The sequence below is a fragment of the Talpa occidentalis genome, unplaced genomic scaffold (assembly GCF_014898055.3).
Source record: "Talpa occidentalis isolate TD23 unplaced genomic scaffold, MPIMG_talOcc4v2.1 talOcc4.13, whole genome shotgun sequence".
In the NCBI taxonomy this organism is placed as follows: Eukaryota; Metazoa; Chordata; class Mammalia; order Eulipotyphla; family Talpidae; genus Talpa; species Talpa occidentalis.
Genome location: NW_023601322.1, coordinates 40,712,297 through 40,733,077, shown reverse-complemented (window position 1 = coordinate 40,733,077; position 20,781 = coordinate 40,712,297). Strand labels below are relative to the sequence as shown.

At 35.3% G+C, this 20,781-nt stretch overlaps 1 protein-coding gene across 8 annotated transcripts in view; it reads left to right on the top strand.

Annotated features, from left to right (window-relative positions):
* The window catches only part of GREB1L (GREB1 like retinoic acid receptor coactivator), a 248,282-nt gene that overhangs the window by 197,489 nt on the left and 30,012 nt on the right, over positions 1 to 20,781 (top strand). For all 8 annotated transcript variants that reach the window (XM_054694146.1, XM_054694142.1, XM_054694144.1 and 5 more), the window contains 2 exons: positions 14,320 to 14,500; positions 16,772 to 16,964. In XM_054694146.1, the coding sequence (XP_054550121.1) occupies positions 14,320 to 14,500; positions 16,772 to 16,964 (374 nt within the window). The remainder of the gene's footprint in view (positions 1 to 14,319; positions 14,501 to 16,771; positions 16,965 to 20,781) is intronic.

Genomic DNA, 20,781 nt, shown 5'->3' with positions numbered 1-20,781 from the left:
TTTGACAGATGAAGAAATAGATGAAGAAAGGCCCTTCCTTTTTTCTTTACGGAGCCCTTAGATTTTTCTAAAGTGAATATTTGAAGATTATAATTCCTCAGATAGATAACAGAATTTGACTAGTTATATAAGCTTCAAATCCATAAAAGTCAATGTTAAGGACAGAAACATTGAACATTTTGAAAATTTGAGGCCAAGTATATTTCTAAAATTATATCTGGCATTGGCATACACTGAAATTTTTGCTCACAAACCAATCACTTCTGTATATTTAAAAGTAACTTTATTAATTTTTATTTTAGAAAAACATAGTCATGGAATTCTTTACTTAAAAAAATAAAAGAAACAAATTAGCAAATTTAAATATTTATAACCCCACCATTCAGGGGTATCCACTGTTAAAATTTGGGTGTTAACAAATAACTTAATGCCTTGCATTCCAAGGCTCTGTTCTCTGCCTGTATGTTTTTTTCACTTAGCATTATAGTATGCACATTTTCCCATGTCATTGTAAGCTTTTAGAAGCATTATTCCTGAATGTATAGTATTCCATATCATAAGAACACCAAAATTTATTTACTTTTATATTCAAATACCTTTGTATCCTTGAAACACATAACAATTGACAACAAAAGAGGAAGGACCATAGCATTAAAGTGTCCAGGACAAAGCAGGAGATGAACCACTAAAATAATTCCATAAAACAGAAAGTATTCTCAAGAAATCATCTGACTCCGTTTCCTCATTTTTCTTCCTGTGAATCAAGGAGAACTTTGTCTAAGCTCCCAGAGGGCAGTACCTTGAAGACAAGGACTGGTTTCTCATCTTGATGTGCCTAGTACCTAATTTAGTATCTCTCTGGTCTTGGCTCCAGTAGGTTTTCAACAAATATTTGATGGAGGAAGGGAAGTATCAGGCAGAAAGAAACAATGTCCAATTGTGGTGCTTTCTGGTGCCATTTACCTTGACCTAAAGGAAGCATTTCAACAGCCAGTCTGCCAGGAAAAGCACCAGTCAGTGAGAAGCAGCCAAGACATGCAGAAAGGGCATGTCCTTGGCAGCCCATGTGTGGCTGAAAGAAAAAGGTGAAAATAGAAACCATCACGTTGTTGCAGACCCAGCAGTAAAGTGAAGCATTTGATACCTCAGTTCACATTCTAATTAAAGAATAGGAGAGAGAAAAAGGAAACCACAGAAAACATAATAGAAAGAATTTAAAAGTAAAATAAAAAGAAATGAAATGGGTTCCATGTTTTCAGGCTTACCAAAATGGATCTGTTGCTGCTGGAATGATCAGTAGAGAAGCAAACTAATTCTAGACTAGGAAATACCTTTATTTTAGTGTCATTTAAAAATTTTTAGTTTTTGTAGCAAAATTCTTCTAATTAAAGAGATCCAAAATTCTATTAATTAGAATAGTAGAATACTGGTGTGATCAAAATGCAAGCCACATGAAATTCAAGGTGGGTGGGAGAGAAACTGGAAGAGCTGGTGACTATCCATATTTTCTTCCTCCCTCCCTGGAGTTGGGACCCCAAGGCAGTGGAAGCAGATCTGACAGTGTCCATTCAAGGCAGTTATCTCAAGCTCAGGAGAGTGACACAAATTTGATGCATGATATATACCTTACTTTTAATTATATATAAAAGAACCAGGAAGACATTTTCCATTTGTTGCTATTAGATACATTATCCAAATGGGTGTAAGGACATTTCAAGGCAGAGGTAAAGATTTGGAGGGGAAGTAAAGAGACAGAGGAAGGCATTTTCTTTTCTTTCCCCCCCCCCCACTTTCTAAAATATATTTTCCTACTCTCATTTTACTCCTTTGACCATCACCTAAAATTTAAGTAGAAGAAAAGATAGTATTTCTTGGTCAGTGACAAAGGTAGCAAATGATGGGATCACACGGATGAAAGTCCTAGAAAGCCACTCTATCCTGAGGTGTAATAAACACCAGGTCTAGTGCTGCTTCCTTCCTGATCCAAGCAAATAGCACAGTGGTATACACCTGCACAGACAAGTGTCACCAAATGCAGATTATACTGGGGGAGAACAGAAGGGAACCAGCTGGACCATCAGAAGACAAAGGCACTGCTAGTGCCATGGACACTGAAAGCAATTAGCAGGGTTTTAATCAGCTATTTTAATCCCCAGGTTATTAATTGGCTGAAAAGAGATTGTCAGGGGAACAATTAAAACAATGCCCATTGTTGTAATAATACTTAAAAACTCAGTATGATCTAATGATCCAATATTTTCTTTATTTTCATATCCTTTTATGCAGTAGAATGTTTTTGCCTACCAAAACTATGGAAAATTTGATTCAATCCACAGAGAAGATGAACAGCTAAAATTAGGAGTTAGTTTTATTTTTCTTTGAGATAGTTCCTTGATGGAAAGAGCAAGAGATAAAAAATAGAAATAAACACATTAGAAATAAAATTATTTATATAAAAAATGCTGTCCACTCCAAATAAAAGAGTAAAGAGGCTTTAAGATGAGTGCTGGGACATCTTTAATAATACCTGTGTAATTTGGATTTCCCTGATCCATATCAGTTTTACTTGATATTCAAACTGATCAACTGCTTCTAATGATGGGTTCTGGCCACTCACTCACAGTTTCCCCTCTTTCAGCCCGTGACATTGGTGCTCACAAGGTATTGTGAACTTGGTGCTGTGTTCATGGGTTTTCATGAGGTTTTGCAACTTTGGGACCCTTAGACAGCTAAAAAATTGCTGACCCCCCTTTATACTTCTTAACGGAGTGACTTCAGAGGACATGATGTGATTTTTCTCTAATCCTATAAAGGGATCACAGTCTAACACTCAATTTTTCCTTAAACACCTGAACCCTGTAGTTTTCAGTAGAGAAAAAGGGGGCACAAGTGGCTGCAATCCAGCTGCTTGGAGTCCTTGTCCATCCAAGAAGTATCCTCTACAGGGGCCTTTTGAGTGGGTTATTTCTGTGGAGGTTGTCTAGGATTGAGGTACCACATATGACAGCTCCCCAAGGTGCAGATTAATCACCTTTAGGGAGCTCAGTGATTTTCACCGCTACTGGCTCTATTCTAGAAATCAGTGAGTCACAAAATGTTGTAAAAGAATTACTGGTGCCTCCTAAGTAACTACTCACATTAAAATTAAGATCTAGTATTTAGATGGCATTGTCTGAATCTCTCCATGCCAAATATTTTTATTGTGGAGTTGAAGAAATGTGACAGACTTGCTTGTTATTTATTAGTATATATATTTTTATTTAATCCTGGAGATCTGTGATAAATAAATTATCAGGAAGACAAAAGGTAAGTTTTCTCAAACCAGCCATTTTTCAACATTCTGACCATTCTAAATCCATTCCTCTGAGCATATTTTTGAAAATCAAAACAAAATAAAAACAAACATGGATGCAAACCCAGAAACTAATAAAAAATTTTATGTATATGGGGTGGAAGAGATAGGGATGGGATGAATATAGCTTTTAATATAGTTTTTATATATTTATTGTTGGGGATAGTACTGATCATTTAAAAACTTTTATGTATATCACAGAATAGAGTGAGTAAATTTTTTAATGCTGAAAAACATGGTTCTTACTTGAAAGAAAGGAGCCTCAAATATGGAATGGGGGAAAGTAAGGAATATGCTTTTTAGATTTAAGTTGGAAATATAAGTATGAACTCATAATTTGAAAAAAAATTAAATATGCTTCCTAGTTCTGTCCACTGAAAGATCTTAAAAATCATGACCTCTTGGGGCTTCCCTGATGGCCTTGGAGTTCAGTCTGAGCACTATCACCACTGTAGCCTGTTTAATCTCTGACCAGGGAACTAACACACGCAGGGCACAGCAGACCTCTCCTGTCTCATGCACTGCTCCCCTCAGCAGTGTATTTCAGTAAATGCACTGGTTCTGCTCCCCACTCTGTCTCTGGTGAATCCTCTCATACACACCCCTGCCATCCACATCTCTGGCCTATACCTCACTTCTTGTATGCAAAAATAAATTAAAACAAAAAAAAACAGTGACCTCTTAGTGTCAGTATACACAATTATCATCCAGATTTTGGCTTATAAATACCATTCCCTACTGTCCCAGTTCTGAAATGGAAACAGATGCCATGTTGTGCCAGAAAGCAGGAAAATATGCAAAATCGATGAGGACAAGTCAAAAGGTCATAACAGCCTGCTTGAATGGGGATTTTGCTGGCTACATTAGCTAATTTTGAATATCTAAGGAATGGTGGCAATGAATTATAATCTACAGAAGTTTTGTAAAACCTGTGAGTTCATAGTAATTCTGAAAAAAATTGAAAGGGTGGGGTAGCAAGTCCTTCTTTAATAAAGAGTACCAGATAATAAAAATGTGGAGATATTATCAAATTAGAAAATTCTTATTTCCTATTACCAATGTAATTATTCATTCTGACAAGAATCATCAATAGATACTAACACCCTTGGGAAATGCCATTCAAGAACAAATATTTATACAGTCTCAAGGTATTCCACATATTAAAAATTATAAATAGGGTGTAATATCTTTATACTTTTAAAAATGTATTATTTTATTGAGGTAACAATGGCTTATAATATTGTACATAATTAAGGGGTATAGGCTCACCCTCTTCAAATGTAAGTTACTATACTACACCTAACACCTAAGCATATATGAGTGAAATCATCTGGTATTTAACTTAACATAATTCCCTGCAGTTCCATCTGTGTTGTCAAAAATGGCAAGATTTCATCTTTACCTCTAGCTGAGTAGTATTCTGTTGTGTATATATGCACCACATCTTTCTAATCCACTCATCTGTATTAGACACTTAGGTTGTTTCCATAACTTGACTATTGTAAATAGTGTTGCAATGAACATAGAGGTGCATACATCTCTTTTAATTAATGTTCTTGCATTCTTCAGATATATTCCTAGGAGTGAAATTGCTGGGTCATATGGCAGATCTCATTTTAATATTTTAAGAAACCTCCATATTGTTTTCCATGGTGGGTGTGGTGAGGGTTCCTTTTATCTACAACCTTGTCAACACTTGTTGTTTCTGGTCTTTTTGGCATGGGCCATGCTTGAGAGTGGGATCTCTTTGTGGTTTTCATTCACATTTCCCTGATAACCAGAGATGTTGAACATTTTTTCATGTGCCTGTTGGTCATCTGTATGTATTTTTTGGAGATATGTATATTTAGGTCTTCTGCCCAATTTTAAACTTGGTTTTAAATTTTCTATTTGTTGAGCTATATGAGTTCTTTTTAGATCTGGGATATTAGCCCCTTGTTGAATGTATGATGTACAGACATTTTCAATACATTCCCTGTTGAAAGCCCAGCTGGCTTCTTTGCAGAAATTGGCAAGCAGATCTTAAAATTTGTATGGAAATGAAGAATTAAGTTGGAAGACTTTCACTTCCCCATTTAAAGTTTAATATAAAGCTATAGTAGTAAAGACAGTGTGGTACTTGTGTAACTACATAGGTGAAAGTGAGAGAATTGAGAGTTAAAAAATAAATCTTCCTATTTATAGTCAATTGAATTTTGTACTCAGTGAAGAAAAAATTATTTCAACAAACAGTGCTAGAGCAACTAGATATCCACATGTGAAAGAATGAAGTTGAACCCCTATCTCACAAAATAAAGTGACTCAAAGTAGATTAAAGCCCTAAGTATAACAGCTATAACTTTAAAAATCTTAGAAGAAAATATAGGTATGGATCTTCCTGACTTCATACATTAAAAACATTTGTGCTTCAAAGGACACTTTCAAGAAAGTGAAAAGAGAACTCACAGAATAGGAAAAGTTATTTGCAAATCACATATCTGATAAAGGACTTGTGGCTATAATATTTAAAAATATATTACAACTCAATAATAAAAAGATAACTAGCCTAATTAAAATAGGGGTAAAAGATCTGAATGGGCATTTATCCAAAGAACATATACATATGACTCATGAGCACATGAATATATGCTCAACATCATTTTCCAACTGGAGAAATGGGGATCAAAACCATATCCTCTAGGCTGGCCAAAATCAGACAGCCAATAATAAGTATTGCTGAAAACAGGGAGAAATCAGAACCTCATACACTGCTGATGATAATGTAAATGGCATCGCCACTTTCAAAAATAGTCTGTCAGTTTCTCAAATGATTAAACAGTTACCGTATGATCCTATAAATCCATACCTAGGTAAGAAATGAGAAAGAAGTGAAAATATATCCACATGAAAACCTATACACAAATTTTTTCATAGTAACAAAAATGAGGAAGCAATCCAAATGTCCACAAGCTTATGAGTGGATATATAAAAGGCAATATATCCATACAATGGAATATTATTCAACAATAAAATAAATGAAATATTGATTCTAGCTACAACATGGATGAAATTTGAAAACATTATTCCTAGAAAAAGAAGTCACAGAAGATCATATATTGTTATGATTAATTTATATTAATTTATATTAAATCACTTCATGTTAACAGAACACATGAAGTGATTGGTCAAAAAAGATAAACTCATGCAATTTGCAGCAACATGGATGGAGCTGGAAGGGACCATGCTCAGCGAAATAAGCCAGAAAGAAAAAAAGTAATAACAGATGGTCTCACTCATAGCAGGAATTTAGAAAACCTAAATAAGAGACCAGGAAAAAGACTAATTATAATAAAGTAAAAATCAAAATCAACAAGCAGCTATAAACCAGAGACACACTACAGGGTGGGAGGAGGGAGTAGGAGCAAAACAAGGCTGATGGGAATTGTATGGAGACTATAACCAAGATGAAAATGCATACATTGTACAAAAATGAAAAATGATGTAAAAAATACATATAATAAAAAATAAATAATAATACAGTTTAAAAATGAACAATAAAAAATTTTTTGAAAGAATGAAAGTGATTGGTGATTGTCTAGGGTCGGGGGTATAAAGGAAACAGAGGTGATGGTTAAAGGATATGGCATTTCATTTGGAGTTCAGGCAGGTGTTCTAAAATTGTGGTGATTGTTTTACAACTCTGTGAATATACTAAAATTGACATATATATTATAAATGGGTGCATTGTATGTGAAGTATATATCAATAAATCCATTAAAAATAGTAATTCATGTATATTCTTCATTAGCTCCCCTTCAAGTTAACAACTTAAAATTTACATAACTACCATATGAGTATCAAAACAAGATCCTGGAATAATAAAATTAACTAAAAAACCTCACCAGTCTTTCCCTTAATATTTTTCAGTATCAGGATCCAATTCAGGATCATACATTATATTCAGATGTTGTGTCCACTTAATCTCCAATCTGTGACATTTCTTCAGTCTTTCTTTGTTTTTCAATGACTTTAACTTTTTGGGGGGAATACTAGCCTGTCGTTTAGTTAAGGTCTTACAACTGGGGAATGCTTTATGTTTTTGCACTATTAGATTGAAGTTGTGTGTTTTTGGTAAGAATACCACAAGTATGATATTGTGTCCTTCTTGGTGCGTCATGTCAGGAGTATATAACATTACTATGTCTAATTATTAGTAGTGTTAACCTTGATCATTCGATTAAAGTCTGACAGGTTTTTCCATTATGAAATTATTTTCCTTTTCACAATTGATAAAAGTCTTGGGGGGATGCTTTGAAACTATGCTAATATCCTATTTCTCCTTAAATCTTTATCACTGCTATGAGCACCTGTCAGTTAATCTTGCCTGTGAATTATTGTGGCATTTGGACATGGGGGTTTTGAATTTCTATCACTTTTCCACATTTATTAGTAGGAATTTATTAATTGAATTCTTCTGCAAGGAAAAGTTGTTCTCTCTTTATATCAACATGGGTCATGAAAATTTATCTTATTCTGTGGGTTGTTTCCAACACTATTTGGGTGCTCAAAGTTTTCCAATTTTGGTCTTTAGGAACTCCTTCAGATAGGCTGTGATTTTTTTTAAGTCTTTATTTTTTTAGAAAAATTTCCTTTACAGCAAAATTGAGAAGGTTCAGAGATCTACCCTGTAACCGTTAGTCCCACATGCCTAATCCTTATTATCAACATCCCCCAAAGTGGTATAATTGTTATAGCTGATGAACTTACATTGTTTGTGTTCTGTTAACATGTTACCGTCCCTTCATGTTCTTCAGTATTTTCTGGAACCACAGACATCCTTGGATTATTTTTAATATCCCTACCCCAAACCTTGAACTAACACTCTTCTCCAGTGCATTCTGATTCCTCTTATTGCAGAATGGTATTTAGAAACCAAAATCTGAGTGCTAACTATGCTCATTGTTACTGAGTGCATATTTCTTACCTCTGTTTGTTAAGAAATATGCATATAGACCTCTGTCACTTAACAGAGGTAAGAAATATGCATATGGATATTAAATCCCATGTGCACATGGTTGCACATACATCTCTTTAATTTCATATCTATTTTTTAAAATATGAGTTCAGCTCATCCACTGTAGGCTGTGAATATAAGTTGGTACAGCTTTTACAGAAAAAGGGTCGGAGATTAATAAAAAGAAAGAAATTCCATATAATCTAGCAATACCCATCCTAGATATTTACCCAAAGAATATGAAAACACTAAAACAAGATTTATGCACTCCTATGTTCATAGCTGCATTATTTACAATAGCCAAGATATGGAACCAACCTAAATGCCCATTTATAGATGACTGAATAAATAAATTATAGATATATGCTCAATGGAATACTACTCAGCTATTTTAAAAAATGAAATAATATCATTGGAACAAAATGGATCTTGAGGTGATTATGCTAAGCAAAATAAGTCAGAAAGTGAAAGACAGTTACCAGGTGGTTTCTACAGTTGTAGAATATAATAACCAAAGAAAACAAACTTAAAAAGAATAATTTATAGACTCAGTGAAAAATAGGATGCTTGGAGTGGGGGAGGTGGGATGGAAGGAGAGAGCAGGCAGTAGGGGAGGGGAAATGACTGGTATTGGCACTGGAGCTTTGATAGAGGGTGAATGAAGCATGTGCACATATGAAGTTATTAAGTTCTAATCTCAAAGTTATATAGTTGTGTAAATGATGGATCATGCAATAAAATTGGAAAAAAAACATGAGTTCATAGTGATAACCTCCAGTCCCATATGAACACCACAGGGTTCATTTCTCTTTTAGTCTTTTCCCCTTTCTTATTTGTAACTTCTTTCCCTGACAGGGAGAAACCTGGTCTTCATTATCTACACTAAATTTACTTCTTTGATTTTTTTTCCCCTAAAAGTCATACAATCACTAACCCATACTCCAGTGAGAAACAGATTTGCTAAAGTTTTTGTGAAAATAACAGTATCCAGCCCAAACACTGATTGTTTACTTTGGTGTGTTCTTTTTCATCCTCATCCCCTTCAGTATGGTTAAGTTAGTTTTCATTTGTTACTGTTTGGAAAGAATTGGCATGCCTCTGCCTACACCCACTCCATTCTTGGTTGATTTTGTTTGAATATTGCTATGTTCAAAGATACATAAAGTGATATATTCAAAGAAGAGTCTCTCCTTTTTTCCCTACTTTGTTCCCATTGTCCCGTTCTTTAAACGCCCTTTCTTATCCACCCTCCATAAGTAACCTCTTTTGTTTCTGGTTTATCCTTCCTGAATTTGCTTTACAGAAATGAGAAGATATGCATGTATTTTCTTCCATGGACGTCTTTCTTAGAACTGTCTTATTTTTTGTATTTTTATTCCATTTCATTGTGGCTTTAAATGTTTCCTGTATTATTAAAAATATTAAACATCTTTCCATAAGTTTATTAACCACTTAGGTTATTTCTAAAAAGATGCCTACTAAAGTTTTTTGTTCACCTTTCTCTTGGATTTGAGGAGTAATTTATGTATTCTGGATACTAATACATTGTTAGTAATGCTTGTTACAGGTTTGGGAGACTTGTTCCTTTGTTTATAGTGTCTTTGATGAATAGGAGTTCTTAAGTTTATCTATCCTTTGTCCTTTTGTACTTAAGAAATCCTTATGAGGTCATACAGTTACTCTCTAACATTGTCTTCTAAAAGTTTTAGAGTTTTACCTTTTACATTTAAGTTTTTAATCTATCGGGAATTTTTGCATGTATATCTATAAGACCTCATCTAATCTGTCTTTTCAGCACTATTTACTGAAGAGCCCATCCTTTTGCCATTGATCTGCAATGCAAGCTTTAGTATAAGTCAAATGGGATCATATGGGATCTATATCTGGTGTCTACTCTTGTGCCAAAACCACTCTATCTTATTAATAGAGCTCTATAATTTCTGTTCTCTGATAAGACAAATAGTTCTACCTTTTCTTCTTCAGGACTGTCTCAACTGTTTGCTATATATATTTTTTAAAAGATTTATTTATTTATTTATTTATACAAGCACTGGGTACAGTCAGAAGCACGGGAGGGTGAGAGATTTCACCAGGGCCAGAGCAGGGAACAAAACAGGCAGAAGGACTGAAATACACTGCTGAGGGGAGCAGTGGGCACGGCAGGAGAGGTCTGCGCACCATGTGGGACCCTCGCTGGTGGCCCGGGACCGAACCAGCGCTGCAGAGGCTGCAGGCAGCTTCGCAGCCCAGCGCTCAACCGCTGCGCCACCAGGGGAGGCCCAGCTATATAAATTTTTAAACATTTTTTTCAAGTTAAACCAAAACAAAGCTCTTAGAATTTTTATTGGAATCACATTATAGATAACTTTGTGGAGAATTTTATTCTAACTATCAATATATATTATGATGTAGCTCCATTTAGGTTTTCTTCAGCGTCATTTATAATAATGTCATCATTTTCTCCACAAAGATCTTATACAACTTTCGTAAGATTTATTCCTAGAGACTTAATATTTTTTAAATTATTGTAAATGGTTATTTTTTTATTTATTTTTTATTTTTTTAAGATTTATTTTATTATACAAGAGCTGGGGTACAGGCCAGATGCGCAAGAGGGTGAGAGGATTCACCAGAGACAGAGTGGGGAACAGAACAGGCAGACTGACAAAATACACTGCTGAGGGGAGCAGCGGGCGAGACAGGAGAGGTCTGCTCGCCACGTGGATTACTCCGAGGCCAGCAGGGATTGAACCGCACTGCAGAGGTTGCGGACAGCTTTACAGCGCTGTGTTCAACCGCCTGGGCCACCAGGGAGGCCCCTAGTTATTTTTTAAATACATTTCTATTTGCAGTTGGCATATAGAAATGCAAATAGTTTTTATAAATTGATTTGAATCCATCAACAACTAAATTCTTATTTATTTGATTTAATCTATGGATTATTTAGTGTTTTCTATACAAGTGTATTTTTTAAATTTTTTTAATTTTATATTCCCCATACAATTGCACCCCCCTTATTTTGACCCCAACCCTCCTTTCCCCACCCCCCCATAGTGTGTCTCTGGTTTATAGTTGTTACAAGTGTATTATTAGTAAATGATAGATTTATTTCTTATTTTGCAGTTGTAAGTGAAAAAATCAAGATATACAATTACAAAATGTAAACTAGGTAACAAAATTTGCTTAGAAAAAAGACATGAAGGAATGCACAAAATGTTCACTGTGGCTTATTTTGAGTTAAAGGATTATGGATAAATTTTTTTAATATATCTCTATACTTTCCAGTTTTTCCAAGATGAGTATCTATCACTTTCATAACCAGGAAAGAAACAAAACTTAAAAATAAAAGCAAGTCTAAAACAAAATTTAAAGGTAAGGATGCTCTACAGAAATGCCCAGTTAGAAATAACACAATCAAGTACCTCTGATGTGCCTGCTTTCTACTTAAATTTACCACTGCTGAGCTAGCTGGCTGTATTAGTTATAGACTAATATACCCTGTTATTACTAAGAAAAACCCCTCTTAGATTCATGGAACTTTGTCTTTCCATTAAAGGAATGAATGAAATTCACATGTTAAGATCCTTATTTCACTTGTTTTTAAATGTAGTAAATTCTTTTTTTTTAAAGATTCATCTATTTATGCATACAAGAACTGCGGCACAGGTCAGAGGTGCAGGAGGTGAGCGGACCCACCAGAGACAGAGTGGGGAGCAGAACAGGCAGATTGACCAAAGTACACTGCTGAGGGGAACAGCAGGCGAGTCAGGAGAGGTCTTCTGTGCCATGTGGGTATCTCCCTGGCTGGGAATGAACTCATGCTGCAGTGGCTGCGGATAGCTTCACAGGTTGTATCTTAACCCCTTGTGCCACCAGGGAGGCCCAAATATAGTAAATTCTTAATTATCCATAAGTTATATATTTTTCTCTTTATTTATGGCCTTACTAGGATGTCCTTAATTAATATACCCCAGAGATAATAGATCCTGTCTCTGTGCTTCTAGTTACCTCTTCCACCTCATAGTACTTCATTTCCCTTGGCAAAATTATCTGTCTTCTCCATCATAAGATCCATGAAATTAAGATCTTTGTCCTGTTCTTCTGTGTATCCTCAGATCTAGCACATACCTGATACACATGCTCAATAAATTACTATCAAATGTTAAATGAAATTAAAGTGCAATCAACTTTCAAAAAAATCATAATACCAGTCAAATGTAATGTTTACTTGATTGTTTTTACAACTACTCATTACATTTGACCACATTTAGTTGGAAATTGAAAACAATCTCTGAGAAAAGACTCCTAATGAAAAATATTTGGAAGCAAAGTTAACTTTCTTTGCACCTTCTCTGGGACTATGAAATCTTCATATACTGTAACATTTTTTTCTTTTATTCCATTTAGAGCTATGTATTAGCATTTATAGATCCTAATTGCATATAATTAATTAAGCTGGTTTTATATTTTTTAAAGTTAAATGAAACTAAGTCAACATCACTCATGAAAGTCTCTTCATTTTACTTATGATTTATTTTTTAATTTTAAATTTTGTATATAGTTGGGCCTGCTTGGTGTGGCTGATCTCGGAGGCTAAATAGATACCTTGAAGCCCTTGGAGTTCCAGGCTGGTTCTCAAGGACTATAATCTAAACCACAAATGTGACATATATAACCCCAAATCAGTCTTCTAGTTCCTTCTCCTGTTTAGAACATTGTGGACTCTTATCTCAGGAGGCTTAGCTGTCCCGCTGTGCAACTACTTATCTGTGGGAGAGCAGTGGGGTGTGTTTGCCCTTGTGTGTTTGGGGAGTTTTCAGGTATATTGAGATTTAATTGATGTAAAATGCTGTGTAATACAATGTGGAAATTTATACACATACACAGCTAGGTGTGGTGTCATGTGCCCTGGAGTCCCAGCTACTCAGGAGGCGGAGGCAGGAGGGTTGCTTAAGCCCAGGAGTCCTGAACTGTACTGTACTAAGCTGGTCTGGTGTCTGCACTAAATTTGACATCACGATGGTGACCTTAAGAGTACACAACCACCAGATTGTCTAAGGAGGGGTAAACCTGCCCAGGTGTGAAACCAAGATGGTCAAAGTGTTATAGAGCAACAAAAGCTCTGGTGCTGATCTGTTGATTCACACATATATTGCAAAAATGTCTACCACAAAAAGATTACTTAACACATCCTTCACCTTATATAATTACTGTCTTGGCTCTTCATTTTTAAGAGGATTTGATGTTTTAATTAGTTATCCCAGTAACAGCTCCATATGCCTACAACTGTCTTAGATGTTTTTATGTAGAGGAAATTTTATTGTATACAGAGATAGTGATACAGAAATAAAGTTAGTTTTTAACATTTTGAATATAGTGATCTTGAAATTTTCTGTTCTGTGCTATTAATTTAATATGTAATTTCGACATTCATTGGGCTTCCCGTACTACAGATAACATATAAAACTGTCACTTTAAAAAATGAATAAAATACTACCTAATACAATTTTAAAAATCTAGTTGTGGTGTATTTGGGTATTACATTTTACTTCCCTTTTTCTCATATTTTGTTTTGTTGCTAAATTTGTAGAGGGGGCTTATGTAATTATATTAATTTGGCCAAGAACTATAGACCAAAGCTTCATTTTCCCCTCCCCCCCATAGCCTATAGTAACTGTTAGCAGCAGCATTTTGTATATCAATAGAATTTAATTAGAGGTCTCAAACATTTAATTGTTTCTACTTAAAGTATCAGATTGTCTACTGTTGGCATTTGTGAAAAGTATGGTAGGTGAGGTGGGGTGTTCTAAAGAAAAGGAAATCTGCTATTTCCTCCTCAAAATTGTGGAGGGAAATATGAACATTACCTACTCTGTAAACCCTATACACAGTATCTGGCATATCATTTGACAGTGAATTTAAGTGTTTCATTCATATGTATGTATGAAGATAAAAATTTTTTTCTTTTCTGCAGGTGTCCTTGTAGACTTGGGTCTGGAGGAAACTGGGACAGCTTATCAGAGAGCGGAGAAATATGTTGTTCGTCTGGACAATGAGATTCAAACCAAGTTTGAAGTTTTTATGAGAAGGGTGAAACAGAACCCTTACACACTGTTTGTGCTGGTCCATGACAACTCCCATGTGGAACTAACGAGGTGATTGCTTCAGAGTGAGCAAATACAGTATTTCTTCTACAGCAATTATTATTATGGAATAAAGTAATAAATTACTTTAAAAGGTAGTGATTTGAAAGCCCAGGAGCTCTAACATTTGGCATCTTCTTATGGGTAACTTACCCCTACTCTTTCCTTCCTTTCTCAACTTTTCTTGTAACTTAAGTGAAGATTTTATTTTAACTAAACTCTCAATGAATTTAGAAATTTCTGTTAAATATGGTCTTCACCAGCTCCTCCAAAATAGGAAATTGGGTCTTCCTCACCAATCCCCAAACATTCTCCCTCTATACTTACTGCCAGCCACTCACACCAGATTTTGTAATCTTAAGAGAATAAAACCAGTGCTTTAAGATAATTTTTACTGCACTTATTGTCTGTAATAAATTTTTAAAGGCGAATTCTGTACATTTAGACACCTATAAATTTAAAAAATGATAAGTTTTTAAAACTGTAGAAAAAAATTCATGATCTTCAAAGCATTATGGAACTTGGTGCTGCAGAGAAGGGTGGTAGCAAAAGGTTGAGGCTAAAGAAGTGCTTTGTGATGTGCTTTCCTTCTCAGAAGAGAGAGGTGCTTTCCTTCTCAGACCTTTTTTTCTCCAGCCTTTCCTTTTTCTCTGCTTCATTCCTTGCCTTTCTCCTCCCTCTTACCTTTAACAGCAGTAGAGGTGCCATTTTAATTATATGAAAACACATCTGAAACCTTTAATTTACCAGTTTGAGAATATAAAGAATATAATATTTCTCTTAATGAAACAGAATTATACATTTGAGAATAATATTCTTAATGAAAGAACAGTAAATGTGGCATGATGGAGGTAGCTTTGGTTGCAGATCAAATTACAGTAATGATCTAGTAGAGGGACCTTTGCTCCTATAGATTTAAAAAGCAAATAGATTATTTTCTTTAAAGGGAAAAACCATCATTAGGTATTACATACCATAATTTGTCTTTACCATGTAAGGAAGGAAAGGGAAGTTTCGGGTATCATCAACTATGTAAGATTTTCTTTTCTCAAGAACACACTGAGGTTATGAATTTCAAGATTTTTGGTCTGTTGATAGAAATATCAGGATTAAAAAGTGCTTGTTCAGAAGACAGAATGTTTGGAACTTTACAATCCACAGAGTATACATATGCAGGTGTAAATAAGATCTTGCATTACTATTCAGTTATCAGTAGTGTTCTATGAGCAGAAATAGCTCACTGACCTTATCTACCTCATCCTTAAAATTTGGGGATAATAGCACAAAGGATATGCATTGAACTTCTTTGTTTTGTTTTGTTTGTTTTTTTAAAGATTTATTTATTTATTTACACAAGCACTGGGTACAGTCAGAAGCGCAGGAGGGTGAGAGGATTCACCAGAGCCAGAGCGGGGAACAGAACAGTCAGAGTGATGAAATACACTGCTGAGGGGAGCAGTGGGTGCAACAGGAGAGGTCTGCGCGCCATGTGGGACCCTCACGGGTGGCCAGGGATCGAACTGGCGCTGCAGAGGCTGCGGGCAGCTTAACAGCCCAGTGTTCAAATGCTGCGCCACCAGGGGAGGCCCTGAACTTCTTTGTTTTTAATTACATGGAACATTGAGATTGTTTCTTTCATACACACATGCACACACATGTAACTTTGATACTTCACAATAACCTGGTACGTACAAATTGAACAGAATTGAAAATGATGCTGGTCATGCAGAGAAGGATGAGAGCCCCCCCCTTAGAACTCCTTAAAGTCTAGCTACCTCAAAGGAAGGAGAGTGATATTAACACTGAGGAGATCCTTGCATAGTTATAAGCATTACACTTTAATGGAGAAGCTCATGCTTTCAGATGAACTTTCGAACTAATGTGCTCCATCTAATCATGATTTGAGTTTACACTTTGAGGTATATCAAGGAAAAACTGAAAAAAGAAAAAAAAGTCTGAAATCTGTATGGAATCGGTAAGGAGGAGTGTCATTTTTGCTCTTCCAAATCAAATACAGTTGCTTTTATTCCTGTTTTCAATTTTTATTTATTTATTTTTGTAGGACCCTCGCCGGCGGCCGGGGAACAAACTGGTGCTGCAGAGGCTGAGGGCAGCCTCTCAGCCCAGCGCTCAACCGCTGCGCCACCAGGGGAGGCCCCTGTTTTCAATTTTTAAAAGCTAGAAAAATAAGAACTAAAACATCTCCATTTTTGGTGTCTGCTTCTGTATCTAATCAGTTAAATTAGGAGGTATTTATTAACGTGAACTTCATTACTTCTACAGTGTCATTTCTGGCTCTTTGTCACATGGTGAGCCCAGTCATGGATTGGCTGACAGAGTTATTAATTGCAGAGAAGTACTCGAAGCTTTCAATCTCCTGGTGCTCCAGGTTAGCTCTTTCCCATACACTCTACAGACCCAACAGTCCCGAATCAGCTCCAGCAATGAGGTTCACTGGATACAGTTGGACAACATGGTAAGTCTCCATTGTTTTCTCTGCTACATAATGATAACTAAGTTCCCCAGGGGAGAGAAGCTTGCAATAAGTATGGTAATGACTTTGTAAAATAAAACACAAGAGTTCAAAAGTCTAACTACACTAGGCTTTATCTTCCAAAGGTTCCATATAGCTAGTTATTACAAGACTAACAACTAGTGAATGGTGTGCTATGTAAATTTGGTTAGGTGATCTCTTTTAGATTGTGATGTAGGTACAAAATTAGTCATGTAATTTTTCCCCAAAAGAGCTGATATTATCTGACACCATCATCAATATCCCAGATTATCTTTGTGCCTTTAAATAATGAGTTTCAATCTAAGACTTGAAATCTTTTGGTCTCTTTGGTGGCTTCTCTGTCATGTCTCAGACATGCTCCCTCATGATGCCCCAGCAACTGGATTTTTTCTTGCGGTACTTGGGACACATGATTTTTTTTAGAGTAACAACATTCAGAATTTTGTAAAGATGGTCTTATTAACTAATATGACAACCTTTGTAATTCTTAGGAAGTTGTATTTATAGTTTAATGAAAACTTAAAAATTTAGCAGATTGGGGAAACTATATCTAATTCTTATTTTTAGTTCTTAAATTCCACACTGGCTTCACCAGCCATTTATTTAATAACCTAACCTATGATTTTGCTCAGAAAAATAAAATGAGAACAATTGGGTGCATCCTATTCAGCAAGGTATATTGCATCAGAGAAGGCGCAGGCCTGGAATAGGGTGTTTTATTTTTCCAAAGATGAGAAAGAATGTGAGGATGAAGTGCATATAAGAGAAAGCCTGTCCACTTATTCTGTGCCACACAGCAGTCTAGGTAAGGAGGGAAATCAAATGAATGAGTTTTTCAACCTGAAATGACTTATTTGATACATCTATCCAGAACATAGCCAAGAACTTAGAAGGAAATAATCAACTAATGAAAAGGCTTCTAAGCTGATGAAATAGATGTCACTCAATCTATGCTCTGAGTATCCAGTATTTATAAGACTCTGGTCCTTTTGTAAAATAAATTTACTCTAAAATAACATCCTGTTCCAAGCAGGATGAACTGCTTCTTTGGGGTCCTCAAAAAATTAAAAGTTGTCAATTAAATAATGCTTTATTTTTATCACCGGGACTTTCTAAGTCACATTATTGCTTATTCCTTTAGATGGGTTACTAAAAACTCAGAGCCAAATGTGTAGGCCACTTCCAACAAATGCACAAAAACTTCTGGTAAGCATCCTTAGGAGTGTTGATTTAACCCCTGGCCTAATCTTATTTCTCTTAACCTTACTTATTTTCCCTTTGGTTGCCTAATTTATTTTAATCTTATTATATGGTTTAAATTGGTGTGTTATCTTTCTAAAATGAGTTGGAGAGTAAAAATACTAATACATAATAAATAGCAAACGTGAGGCTAAAACACACAAGCAACATGACTGCAAGAAGAAATGACTGTAAAATTAATATAGAAAAAGATATGAAGTCATAACTCTTATTCAATGTTCTGGGGCTACTTAGTTTAAGGGTAAGCAGTTTGTCACACACTTTAGGATTTTCTGAGGGAATCTCTGTCATCTCTCAAAATAGTTATTCATTTTCATAGTGATAAATGAGTCATCAAGGAGAAAAAATTAAATACTGTATACTCTGCTTAAGAAGGTAGAAAAGTATACATTCCATTTTGAAATAAAATTTGGTTGTAAAAGGATAAGCATTTATGAATTACCATCATTAAATAATGTCAGAAAAGTTAAATTTTCTTTATAGTTTTGAGTTTGTTGATCTCAAGAGGTCTATAAATCTCATGTGTTACTCTAGAGAGCTGCTCCAAGAGGAAAAAAAAAATCTGACATTGTGACTGCATGGTCTAAAAAAAAATGCTGTTCTTCAGAATATGTCTGAATAAAAGAAGAAAAAAATCATGTATGTAGTTACCATTTGGTTAGAAAGCATGTCAACAGTTCACTAGTCACAATGAAGTTCATTTTAAGTACATGGAAATTTCAGTCAGTGCCTCAGAGAAGATTGTAGAGTTCGTGTCAGATCATGTAATAAAAGGCAATTTTTTTTTCAGTTTTATTGATGTGTAATTGACAGAGAAAATTGTAAATATTTAAAGTATATGTCATGATGATTTTATGTGCATATACATTGTAAAAAGATTCTTTTCATCTATTTAATTAACACATCCATCCTGTGTCTACATGTACATATTTTCATGAATACATTTATATTCTCTTAGCAAATTCCAATCATATAATACATTGCTATCAACTCTAGACACATGTTATGAATCAGCTCCTCAGACCTCACTCATCTCAGAGATCAAAGTTTATACCCTTTCACCAACCTCTCCCTAATTTCTCTACCCACAATCTCTAGCAACTACTTTCTATTCTGTTTCTGAGTTTGATTTTTTTTTCAGATTCCACATAGAAGTGATAGCACCCAGTTTTTGTCTTTCTCTAACCTATTTTATTAGCATGATGCTTTCAAGTTTCATCCATGCTGTCGCAAACAGAAATTTCCTTCTTATTCAAGGTTTAACATATTCCATTGTGTGTGTGTGTGTGTGTGTATGTGTGTGTGTATACACATATAGCTGTGAAGAACAGCTGGGACATTTCCTTCTCTCTTGATTGGATTTACATTGCTTCCATTTCTTAAAATGCCTTGTTTTTGGTTCTTGGTCCTGAATATATTTTGACTATTGTAACTATTTTAAATTAATTTTCTTTTCTTTACATTTATTTGAGCAAATTGTGAGGGAAACTTGGCTTAGTTGTCAGGGAAAAAAAGGGTAAATGGAATTTTGATTAATTAGTTCTACTGGTTTTCTTACTAGCCATCACCATGTTCATAAGTTACATCGTGTTTTGACCAGCCAGGGAGTGTAACAAATGTTAAAGTTATTGCTTTCAGTTGAGTCAGGAAACCTGTAATTAATAATTCATTTAAATGAAAACCTAGGTACCCATTAAAAAATCCATTCTCTGTGAAAAATGTTTTGTTAGGAGTCTGTTTTGTCTTTTCTTTTATGTGGATATGCTTTACTTTTGCTCTAGGATTTGGTTTTTTAAAGATTTATTTTTATTTATTTATGCATACAAGAACTGGGGTGTAGGCCAGAGATATGGGGGGTGAGAGGATTCACCAGAGACAGTGTGGGGGACAGAACAGCCAGATCTAATGAAATGCACTGCTGAGGGGAGTAGCAGGTGAGACAGGAAAGCTCTGCTGCACCATGTGGGTTAGCTCCCTGGCAGGGATAGAACGTGTATTGCAGTGGCTGGTTATCACCAGCCCTAAGACTTAGGGCTTAATAGCCCTAAGACTTTAACCCTTGCACCACAGGGAGTCCTAGGTTTAGTTTTTTATTTATGACCGTAATTACTATATTTAGAAAAAAACTTGCCTCCATTAAGATTTGGAAAAATCCCTGTGTCAGGAAAATTTGTTCTGGGTGGGGGTTTGCGGGGAGGGAGAGAGCACTTCATCTTTACCCACTCATCCACGGATGGACACTTAGGTTGTTTCCCTGTCTTGGCTGCTGTGTCTAATGCTGCAGAGAACATGGAACTGTAGCTAGCTCTTCAACATCCTATTCTTATTTCCTTTGAACAAATACTGAAATTGCTGAATAGTTCTGATTTTAACTTCTTGAAGAACCTTGTTTTCCACAGGAGCTGCACCAACTTACATTTCCACCACAGTGCACAAGTCTTCCTTTTTCTCCACATCCTTACCAACTCTTGTTATCTCGTGTTTGTTATAATAGTAAGTCTAGCAGGTGTGAAGTGAT